General features: G+C 45.2%; 1 protein-coding gene across 3 annotated transcripts in view; it reads right to left on the bottom strand.

Moving 5' to 3' along the window:
* LOC115095349 (fibulin-7-like) overlaps window positions 1-12,249 on the bottom strand; it is a 158,593-nt gene that overhangs the window by 57,757 nt on the left and 88,587 nt on the right. For 2 of the 3 annotated variants that reach the window (XM_029608892.1, XM_029608890.1), the window contains exons 2-3: window positions 1,770-1,926; window positions 193-363 (exon numbers count right to left, since the gene is read on the bottom strand). In XM_029608892.1, coding sequence (XP_029464752.1) covers window positions 193-363; window positions 1,770-1,884 — 286 coding nt within the window. In that variant the 5' untranslated portion in view covers window positions 1,885-1,926. Of the gene's footprint in view, window positions 1-192; window positions 364-1,769; window positions 1,927-4,588; window positions 4,750-4,831; window positions 5,055-12,249 lie in introns of those variants that run through there. The other variant, XM_029608891.1, reaches the window with a different exon arrangement.

Raw genomic sequence — 12,249 nt, 5'->3', positions numbered from 1 at the left:
TTTCTTGCCTTCAGGCTGTCTGCTGCAAAAAAATAAAATCAATATAAAAGTTGCCCTAAAGTGACACTAATGGGCTGATATATATTGCTGGACCAGTAGTTTCTGTATTTGACTATGCAGTAGAGGGAAGCCGAAAGGAAAATAAATATCATTCAGACATATAATAAATTCTGTCTGTCTGGGATACTTTACTTTTGCACAAAGGCTGCTGTCCACTCCAGGTTCGATTCCGCTGACACACACGAGACTCCGAGCCTACCAGATGAAAGCCAAGATCACACAGGAAGTGCACCTCATGTCCTACAGTCACCTTCTTCCCCAGCTTCCTCCCATGAAGAGGGGTCGCCAGCTGGGGGCAGCTTTCTAAAATTGAATGGGGGGGGGGGGGGGAAGGAAAGCATTGGATTACCAGCATTTCTTTGTAAAATTTATTTTAAAATTTGGAAATATTGACTACAAGCATCTATAGTTTCAGAGCCATGCAGGGTAATAGGGAATATTCTCTCAGCCTCATTCCATCCCATCCCACCCTGCATATAAAAGCAGAGAACCCGGGTGGCAGAGTGTGGGTTCTGTCACCCTAGTCTCCCTTTCTGACTATAAAAGCACAGGCTTTGGATATTAGAGCAAAGACCTTTTCTCACCTCTCTCTCCTCCTCCCCCCATCAATCCAACCGTTCTGTATATTCATTGCCCTTGCTTTTATCCCCACCTCTCATCTGTCCTGTTAAATGAATAGGGGAGGGATTCTTTCAAGTTTTATAGTTCTGAATTAATGAAAGAGCTTACTGTGCCTTTAGTGTCACAGTCCTTCATGCAACCTGCTCTACTTTTATGCAGAAGGTATAATATGCAGAGCCCACTAGTTAGTTAGTTGCAGTAGTCCTGTGGTTGTCAAACTTTCTCTCATCAAGCTCCCCTAATAACTGGACTGGACTTCAAGTCCCTCTAGCCCCAGGCACTTTGTTTTATAAAATGTTAAGAAACTGATTATTTCAACCACTCTAACTTATCTGACCGCACTGAAAGGAATACTATATATAAATGTCAAAACCTCTCAGGCTCTAGCAGACAGCCAGAAAGCCAGCCAAAACCTCTCACATAAACACAACCAGCCAGCGGGAGGGCTTGCAGAAAACTTTTCAGGGGGGGGGGTCATAACGAAATAAAATAGGGATGGACAAAAACAAAAAAACCCACAGAAATAATTACAAGAAAAAGTAGCCAAGATGTGAATCGGAACCAGAATCGAATCCGATTTCAGTTCCGATTCACATCTCTAGCCATTACAATTTAGGGAGGCAAATGAACACCCTGTGCCTCCCCCTCTGCAGGTGCCTATGCCAGTCACTCATTCAGTCTCACAGGCACACCCGCCCAACAACTCTGTCCATCTCTCTGTATCTGTGTCTTGCTCTCAAGAGCTGAGAATTTATTGTATTTTGCACTCTCTCCTCCCCATCTTTTCTTTCAAATCTCATTCCCCTTCTACTTTGTCTACATTGTCACAGTTCCCTCTCAGTGTCTATCCTCCCTCCCTCCCATGGTGCTCTGTCATCAGGCTGAGCAAGGCCTTGCTTTGCCCCATTGCATTTATGGATATGTAGTCCTACTTTTCTTAGGCAACTTAAACTACAAGTCCATAGGCCTGATGGAGTAAAACAAGGAATGTAGCCATGAATTAGGCTGATTCTCCAGGGTCATGTCACCCTAAACGCTACCCTGGGGGTTTCTGCTCAGCACGTTTGCCGAGGTGGGTTGCACATTACCATTCCTGTTTGAGGCCTGTTTCTGGATGCTGTTCTGGAGTACAGCCAGTTGCTTCTTTATGTTGTGCAGGCCCTGCTGGAAGGCAGCCTCCTGGGTGGAAAGGAGCTTCTTCATCTGCTGGACAAAGGTCAGTACCTGATGCTGATTCTGGCATCCCTGGAGGCGGCAAAACATGTCAGAAAAGGTTTGAGATTCTGGCCCCACGTATGTGTGGTGGGGGGTGTTAAAGAGTGTGCCCAGGGATCTATCTGCATTCAAACTCATGCACACCGAAGAGATTCTCTGGAGTATCAGGTTGAGATAGGGGGCTCTCTGTCTCTCTCAGCATCCCAGTTTCAGAACATCGGTTCTTTCACCATCCCATCCCATTCTGCCCCCAATGTAATAAGGCACGCTTGGCTGTGTGTGCACACATGTTATCGCGCAGTTGTGCACACAACTTTACTCCTGATTTAACAAGGAGTTTAGCACACAGACAAGGTGCACACAAATTAGCGCTCCTCCATGCAAATGCCATGTTAGAGTATTAGCTATTACTGCCTAATGCCTAGGCTTAACTCATATTTTCTCAGAGGTGATGTCAACTTTCTGGGGCTGAACTTGATGTTTGTGGGACAGAGGTCCTGTACTTGGGATTTATGGGCATAAAAACACAGTTTCTGCACAAATCATGTTTTCTGTGCATAAAACCTTATGTGCAGAGAAAGACATTGAGCACAAATTGTGTTTTATGCACAGAAAACATGGTTTGTGCACCTAACTCATGTTTTGTGCTTCTAATTTTTGTGAGCACAACTTTTATGCCCTAATTAATGTTTTGTGTACACAAATCACATTTTCTGCACACAACAATGCTCCTACGCACACCATTTGTGTGTGCTCATTTTTTAGTTAGCTGGCTTTTTCTAAACTACTGATGTATTAGCATACCATTAGCTTACTGCATCTGGAGTTTTGTCTTTATTTTAGCATATGAATAAAGGAAATGTGTGCGTCTTACCATATCAGGGCCTCCGTGTATAAAGCAGAGACCCTAAATAGTCACACTGGACTTTCTCACCTTCCTACCTTATCCCATTCCATTTTGTGTATAAAAGCACTATCAGGCTATCAGGCACATGGGTCTTTCACCTTTTTGTTACATTCTTAGGGCAATATTTAAAAAAAAAAATGGATAACTTATTTGGCTATGATTCTATTCACACAAGGTTTAAACAAGTTATCCAGAGTATTCAGCGGATAAACGTCCTCACTGACTATCGACAAATAAAAAGGTTATCCAGCCTACTTTTAGCTGGATACATTTAAACCTAACTGGCTATGTTTGCATATAGTCAGTTAGGTTTAAAGTTGTCTGGGTACCTGATTATCCAGGTAAAATTTAGCCAGATAACTGGCCCCATCTTCATACATCGGGGTTTATCCAGATAACTTCTGAATTATCTAGATAAACCCCTTTGAATATCTGCCTCCCTAACAGGCCGATACAGAAAAACTCGCTGGAGAGCCGGCGAGCGCCCACACTCCCGGCACGCGCCAAGGCCACTCTCCTGGGCGCGTGATTCAGGAAAAAAAAATATGTAAATGAGGGCCCGCGGTAAAAGGAGGCGCTAGGGACTCTAACGCGTCCCTAGCGCCTCCTTTTTGATAAAAGCGGCAGCTGTCAGCGGGTTTGACAGCCGACGCTCAATTTTACCAGCGTCGGTTCTCAAACCCGCTGACAGCCTCTGGTTTGGAAAACGGACGCCAGCAAAATATCGCTATGATATTAAGTCGGAGGATGTACAGAAAAGCAGTTTTTTCTGCTTTTCTGCACACTTTCCCGGTGCCGGCTGAAATTAATTTCTGAAAGTAAAATGTGCGGCTTCGTTGCACATTTTACTTTCTGTATCGCGCGGGAATGACTAATAGGCTCATCAACATGCATTTGCATGTTGCAGGCGCTATTAGTTTCGGGGGGGTTGGCCACGCGCTAATACCCCTTACTATATAAAGGGGTAAAAATAGCACGTGGAAAACACGCAGCCAAACGGGGGCTAACAGCGTGCTCACCCTGAGCACTGCATTATGCCCATAAACAAAATAGGAGTAAAGCCGTAGTAAATCGGGCCCTTAGATTGTAAGCCCTGTTGACACAGGGAAATATCTACAGTACCTGAATGTAACTTGCCTTGAGCTATCAATGAAAAGGCACTTTCTTTTGCACATGTACAGAAAAGTATCTCGTTCAAAGAACTTCCTTTCGGCAGTTCCCTTATCTGTCACACTTATATTTCAGTTCCTACCTCAATACATTCTGGGATTTGCAAATAGTCTTAACTCTTCAAGAATCACAGGCATTTATGTAGCATGACTTCAGCATTTTACTGGAGTCTCTGGCGTTTTCAGACCCTGACGTTTGCATTTTGTTCGGGTTTCCAGCAGATCCCATAACCTCACAACTCAACTAACAAATGAGTTTCCTGCAAAATCAGCAAATCTCCATTACAATTCTGAGAGCTTCAGACCGGCACTGAAATCTGCGGGAGGATAAGGATTTACGTCCTGCCTACCAGATAAAATCCGGTACCTGGAGCCTCTGCCCCATAACACTTCGGGATGGGAAGGTAACCGGGGTGGGGGGAGGGGGGCAGTGCCCCTTCTGGGTACTTTTCTCTCTTCTCAGCTGTAAGTGACCTCACAAAAGAGCAGAAAAACCCGAGGGAGCCAGGGGCCTTCAAGCAAGGAACACAAATCGGAAGATCTGCTTGGTCCCCCCTGCTCCCGGGCTGTGAGCTAGCATTTGCTCAGTCTGTCTCCTTCCCCTGCCCCCTCTTACCTGCCCGCTGCTGAGGGGCAGCTGCAGGCTGCAGAGGACGAGAAGAATCTGCAGCATCTTTGCTTCGTCCCCGGAGCACCCCAGAGGCTGCAGCGGGTCGGACGGATCAGGATCCGGTAAACTTCACTCGGAAGCACACGGCTCACACGCTGATCTCTCCTCTGCTACCCCCCCCCCAAAAAAGCGTAAGCCGAGCGAAGAACGAAGTCCTGTCCGGTGCAAAAGGGATGGCGACTAACGAACCGTAAACTTTTCTCAGCCTTGATTTGTCACGGATTGTATTAAGCTGCGTTTCGGGGCCGTTTGGCACAGACTGGTGGTGCCTGCCTGCTCAGGCGATGCGTTGCCGGCTTAAATATCCAGAAGCGCCCCCCGGTGGGGGGGCGGAGTGCCCGCACTGCAGGGCAGGAAAGAGAGGGCGGCTGCTGGCTCTGAGCCTGCAAGGCCCCTGTTCCCCGCCCTGCACCTCCGCCTTCTCTCCAGCCCCCTCAAATTGAATCTCTATAGAGTCTGAAACGTGAGCGCCCTGCTGTGCTTAAATCCCATTCCTAGTCCCACTGCTCAAGAAATGACATTCGAGGGAGGTTTTTTGGGGTGTTTTTTTTGGGTTTTTTTTTTTAAATCTGCTGTTTGTCCAGCATGCAGGTCCAGCCCCTTTGCCTATCCTCGCCTTCCCGGGGAGTCCCGGACTCCCAGGTGATTCTGCTGCCTCAGTTTGCGTGAGTATGTAAGACAGTCCGAGGCAAAGTTGGTCCCTCGCCTCTGCTTTCCTTCTTCTAAACCTCATCCCCCGCCCCCTGTCTGTCTTTTTTATGCTTTGCAACATATGGAATGTCAGAAAGAACTATGTAAAAGAGAACCATGTCTGTCTGTCAGTAAGCACATTAACTTTCCCAAAAATAGATGGAAATTCACCAAACTTGGCACGCAGGAAGGAAATATGAATATCTTGGAGAAGTTTAAAAACCAGAAACATCTGATCAATATTTTCAGAGTACTGAGCCTCCAAAATAATTCCCATTGCTTTTTTATGGGAAACTGTTAGAGGCTGCTAGAACTGGCAGAATGCTGACTCCATGCCAAACGCCCTCTGCACACCCTTCCAGCACTTTGCCACAGAATAACACAGGCAGAGACAGAGACAGAGAAAATAACTGAAAAAATAACAAGTACACCTCCCCCTCCATTCCACACACTGTGCTCCCTCCCACACCCTTCCCACATTCCCCTCAAACATACTCTCAAAGTCTACCCCACACCTTCCCAAACACGCTCTCACATCCACCTACCACCCACACATCCACGTCTCTCACACATACACACCCTTCTCACATGGATGCACAACCTGCTCATGCAGCCACCACACATGCAAACACCTCACTCCACACACACACACACATTCATATTCCCCACACAAATACCTCATCCGACACTCCCACACATTCGCATACATCTCACATATTCCCACACCCTCCCATATATAACATCCACGCACATACACTTTCCCCAATACACACGCATCACACATATATAACTACTCCCAGAACACCACACCTACCAATACTTACACGTTCCCACGGAGACAGGGAAAATAGCGTCAGAAGTCAACCTTTCCACACACACTCACCCCAATCATACCCCCACGACCACACCACGCATCTACACACACAGCCATTAGGGGTGTGCATTCCTTAGTCCATTTAGTCCATTTGTTTCATCCATTTCAACCTGTGTGTGCGTATCTTGTGATCAAAACTGACAGGTACATGCATATTCAGGTGGGCGCCCACATGCGTGCATACACGTTCATTCTGATCATGAGATATGCGCACACGGGCTGAAATGAATGAAACAAATAGTCTGAAAAAACAATGAATGCACATCCCTACCAGCCATACCCCATAAAACATACACACGCTCACTACCCTGCTAGACATTATCCTCACAGAAGCCCCTCCCCCTCTACACAAAGCTACTCAAATATATACATCGATCCACCAATATCTATATACACCCACTTACACCCTGTCTACAAATACATACTCCCCAGACACTTCCAAGCACACATCCTCTCCACACACATTCAACTTACACATAATTCCCCATTCACCAATACATGCATACGTTCACTGCTTGTTGTAAACTAGGTAAAGTGGCATTTCCATTTTTTTTTTTTTTAGATAAAGTAAGGGTAGGGAATAAGAAATTTATTCGCATAGTGCCTGACATTTTTTTGTTTTGTTTTTAACTTTTGGGTTTTTTCCTTCATTTTTTTATTTTATTGTTTCATTTTTTTTAAATTTTAAATAAATAAAAAAAGAAACAACAAACAAACAAAAAAAAAGGAAAAACAAAACAAAAAGATAAAAAATTCCTGTGGATATGCCTACTATCCCTACCCATCCTCTGAAAAAGCTGCCTTTGTGGGGATCTAGATATCTGGTCAAGTCACTGACCAAAATCAGCCCCCCAAACAATCTACCTTCTCAGGTCTCGAGTTATTTTTGGCATCTTATGTGGTCTGAAAGAAAATTTATAATAAAACTCTAGAACAGTGATTCTCAAACTTGCCCTGGGAGGACCCCAGCCAGTCAGGTTTAAAGGATATCTGTAACAAATATGCAGGAGATACATTTCTGGATATCCTGAAAACCTAGGATGGGTTTGGGAATCACGACTCAAGAAGGAACAATATCACACACAAGAAAAATTAGATGGTACAATAGCACAGATAGCTAGAAGGAGGAATTGCAAACTGGCTAAAAGACAGGAAACAGAGAGTAGGATTAAATGGACAATTTTCTCAGTGGAAGGGAGTGGACAGTGGACAGTGGAGTGCCTCAGGGATCTGTATTGGGACCCTTACTTTTCAATATATTTATAAATGATCTGGAAAGAAATACGACGAGTGAGATAATCAAATTTGCAGATGACACAAAATTGTTCAGAGTAGTTAAATCACAAGCAGATTGTGATAAATTGCAGGAAGACCTTGTGAGACTGGAAAATTGGGCATCCAAATGGCAGATGAAATTTAATGTGGATAAGTGCAAGGTGATGCATATAGGGAAAAATAACCCATGCTATAATTACACAATGTTGGGTTCCATATTAGGTGCTACAACCCAGTTAATAATATGCAATTTTATGCAAAATTAAATTTCAATTTAATCTTACGTTTAATTTAAGTTCAACATGCTAATTGGCCTAATTTTAAGTTAATTTATGAAAATATTTAAGGATTTATTGTTATTGTTCAATGTTCTTTGTAAAAAAATGTTCATGTTATGAATGTATTATATGTTATTGTTCAATGTTCCTTGTAAAAAAAACCCTGGTCTGACCTCCCAGACCAGGGCAATCTTTTCGTTTAATGTAAACCGGACTGATTTGTATTGTATACAGGAATTCCGGTATATAAAAATTAAAAATAAATAAATAAATAAATAAATAAGAAAGAGATCTAGGTGTCATAGTGGATAAAACATTGAAATCGTCAGTTCAGTGTGCTGCGGCAGTCAAAAAAGCAAACAGAATGTTGGGAATTATTAGAAAGGGAATGGTGAATAAAACGGAAAATGTCATAATGCCTCTGTATCGCTCCATGGTGAGACCGCACCTTGAATACTGTGTACAATTCTGGTCGCCGCATCTCAAAAAAGATATAATTGCGATGGAGAAGGTACAGAGAAGGGCTACCAAAATGATAAGGGGAATGGAACAGCTCCCCTATGAGGAAAGACTAAAGAGGTTAGGACTTTTCAGCTTGGAGAAGAGACGACTGAGGGGGGATATGATAGAGATGTCTAAAATCATGAGAGGTCTAGAATGGGTAGATGTGAATCGGTTATTTACTCTTTCGGATAATAGAAAGACTAGGGGGCACTCCATGAAGTTAGCATGGGGCACATTTAAAACTAATCCGAGAAAGTTCTTTTTTACTCAACGCACAATTAAACTCTGGAATTTGTTGCCAGAGGATGTGGTTAGTGCAGTTAGTATAACTGTGTTTAAAAAAGGATTGGATAAGTTCTTGGAGGAGAAGTCCATTACCTGCTATTAAGTTCACTTAGGGGCGGATTTTAAAAGGCGCGCGAATAGCCTACTTTTGTTTGCGCTCCAGGCGCAAACAAAAGTACGCTGGATTTTAGTAGAAACGCGCGGAGCCGCGCGTATCTGCTAAAAACCTGGATCGGCGCGCGCAAGGCTATGGATTTTGTATAGCCGGCGCGCGCCGAGCCGCGCAGCCTACCCCCATTCCCTCCAAGGCCGCTCTGAAATCAGAGCGGCCTCGGAGGGAACTTTCCTTTGCCCTCCCCTCACCTTCCCCTCCCTTCCCCTACCTAACCCACCCGCCCGGCCCTGTCTAAACCCCCCCCTTACCTTTGTCGGGGGATTTACGCCTCCCAGAGGGAGGCGTAAATCCCCGCGCGCCAGCGGGCCTCCTGCGCGCCGGGCCGCGACCTGGGGGCGGGTACGGAGGGCGCGGCCACGCCCCCGGACCGCCCCGGGCCGTAGCCACGCCCCCGTAGCCGCCCCCAAAACGCTGCCGACACGCCCCCGAAACGCCGCGACGACCGGGCCCGCCCCCGACACGCCCCCCCTCGGAGAACCCCGGGACTTACGCGAGTCCCGGGGCTCTGCGCGCGCCGGGAGGCCTATGTAAAATAGGCTTCCCAGCGCGCAGGGCCCTGCTCGCGTAAATCCGCCCGGTTTTGGGCGGATGTACGCGAGCAGGGCTCTGAAAATCCACCCCTTAGAGAATAGCCACTGCCATTAGCAATGGTAACATGGAATAGACTTAGCTTTTGGGTACTTGCCAGGTTCTTATGGCCTGGATTGGCCACTGTTGGAAACAGGATGCTGGGCTTGATGGACCCTTGGTCTGACCCAGTATGGCATTTTCTTATGTTCTTATGTAATATAATGGATGAGAGGATCCAGAAGGAGGAATGCAATGGATATATGAGTAGTTCCAGTAGAAGGAATATCACAGACACGGAAAGGAATTCAATAGCCACAAAGAAGATCCAGGAAGAGGAGTCCAATGGTCAGAAGAAAATCCAAAAGAAGGAATACGACAGACATGTGAAGGTACAGGAGGAAGAATATGATAAACACAAGAAGCTCCAGAGTGAGGTATTGTGGAGTATTACAGACATGAAAAGAGCCAACAGGAAGAATTCAACAATCACAAGAAGATCCTGAAAAAGGAATCCAACAAACCTAAGAAGGCAAAAGGAATAATTCCATGGACATGAGAACATCCAGACAGAGGAACACCAAAGAAAGGAGAAGAGCACGGAGGAATAACGTGGAGATGAGAACATTAAGCAGGCTATGTCTCTGGTCTTCCCCTCTGTCCATGGTTTGTTCCTGCACAGCGCAATGTCTCTTCAGTCAGTGAGGCATTGCAAAACCACACTAGTCAAGGCTAGTCCCATAGCACAATGAGCTTCAACTGGTATCTTAGACTTTGAACCACACAAGAAGGTTGTTTTGGGCCTTGGAGAGGAGCTGACTAACCTTTTTGACTCTTCCAGGGGCTGCAGATTTGTCAGCATTGCATGAACTAGATCAGAAGGGTAGGGCAGTTAAAGTCAATGTAAATGTTTGGTTAAATATCAAAATGATACTTATCCTTTTTTCCTTCCTGAACAATTGCAAGATTTATTCATTCCAGGAAAGTTATTATGTCCTCAAGCCCTCAGCATAGTGTCTGTTAATTAGGATTTGTAATATTAAGCCTGTTGGGTTTCATGTTATTGCAGATTCTTATTTAATTTTCTTCTTTTTTTGTCTTCTAGTATCTTTTTCTCCCCCTTCTCACTACTTTGGATTATTGAGACATTTTTATAATTTTCTTCAATTGTTATACTTTTCTTTGGAAGAATTGCTACTTTTGTTTTTCTGTGTCATGTTTACTCTTTGTAAATTATCTAAAACATAGAGGCATAATGCCTGGGACAGGGGCTCCTCTCTTCTCCCTTGCCCTCCCCTCATCCCAACAGTTTCTGGGCCCATGGGGTGGTTCAGCATTACGGTGCCCTTAGGGCAACGGTACCTATGGCCATGGCCACGTTGGCTACATGCTAGCTCTGGCTCTGGTTTTGCTTGACCCAGCTCAGAAAAAAACATAAGTGGAACTACAAAAGTGCAGAGGAGGCTAACAAAAATGATGAGAGGCTATACAGACTGGGGCTCTTCGGTTTGGAAAAGAGACAGATGAGAAATGACCTGCTAGAAATGTATAAAATCATGAGTAGGGTTTACACTTTCAAATAATACTAAAACAAGGAACATGGGATGCCATGCAGCTTACAGTGTTGTGAGCTCCTCCGCCCCGCAGTGGATATAATTCATTTGTCCTCTGTTGGTTACCTGTAATGGCCCAGAAGAGGAAATCTAAATCTGGACTGCATCCTGCTGCCCCCAAACCACCTCCATCTGCTAGGCCAATAGATCTCCAGATTGCAGATTACAGGAGCAAAAGCTAAGCTCCTGTCTCTCCTGGGCTCCTCAGCAAAGTTGGAATGCCCCTATGGGATTCTGATACTCATAGTACATCTCTGTTATACTGGGGTCAATTGCTGAATGAGGAGCAGAAGCCTAGATGTCTCACGGCGTCCTTTGCTGAGGCTTCTGGGAGAAGTATACAGATAAACCTTCTGGTCCTCTCCTGCTGAAAGTGTGTGGTGCTTGTGGAAGCTGGGGCTGTAGGAAAACAAAATCTGGATGGCTTGTGGTGTCTTCTATTGTCCTTTGACGGGGCTTCTAGGAGATGTATGCAGATGAGCCTTCTGGTCCTCTCCTGCTGAAAGTCTGCGGTGCTTGTGGAAGCTGGGGCTGTAGGAAAAAAAAATCTGGATGGCTTATGGTATCCTCTGCCGGGGCTTCTGGGAGAAGTATGCAGATGAGCCTTCTGGTCCTCTCTTGCAGGAAGTGTGTGGCGCCTGTGGAAGCTGGGGCTGTAGGAGCAGCATAGATTACTGATAAAACGTAGCCCTCTCCTTGTTTTCTGTTCTTCTGTGGCTGTTAGTCTATCATACAGTGATAATAAAGTTGTAGCTCCTGCTTTTTTGTGCTAGCTGTGATTTGTTCTTTCTCTGTGGACAAGATGGACAACACAGCCACACAACTGGGTGATATCATTCGACAGCACCGAGAAAGGTACTGTTCTCTCCCAGCTCAGATATCTACTAGTATTCCTGAGCATGTGCGGTTTGCCTCACACCTTTGCCACCACATGCCTGCACTTCATTGTGAAATTATCTGCTTCACAAATAGTTGGGTCGCAGTCTCTCTCCCTCACGTCGCTGTGATTCTCTTTCAGAATTTTCTAAAAACCTTAAAATTAGTAGGGAAAGTTAGAGTAAGTTGAGTTTACTAAATAAATAAATACATTTTGAGAAAAGATGCCTCGAGAAGATGATGCTTCAAAGAAAGGTGAAAGTCCATTATATTTGTAATGGATAAGGGGTGTGTGAGCAATTAGTGCTGTGGCACAGTTGACGCAGCCTCAAGGGCAAGACGCTGAGGCCCATGCCGGCAGCAGGTAAGCACATTCTGTAGTGGGACAGTCTGGAGCTTCACCTTTACCAGCTGCATCCCTCCGCAGCTTGGGCCTTTGGATTCTGGCAGCCAGCAGGACTTAGGTGGGT

The sequence above is a fragment of the Rhinatrema bivittatum genome, chromosome 7 (genome assembly GCF_901001135.1).
Source record: "Rhinatrema bivittatum chromosome 7, aRhiBiv1.1, whole genome shotgun sequence".
Lineage (NCBI taxonomy): Eukaryota > Metazoa > Chordata > Amphibia > Gymnophiona > Rhinatrematidae > Rhinatrema > Rhinatrema bivittatum.
Note: the sequence above shows the minus strand (reverse complement) of the source record. Positions and strands in the feature narration are given on the sequence as shown.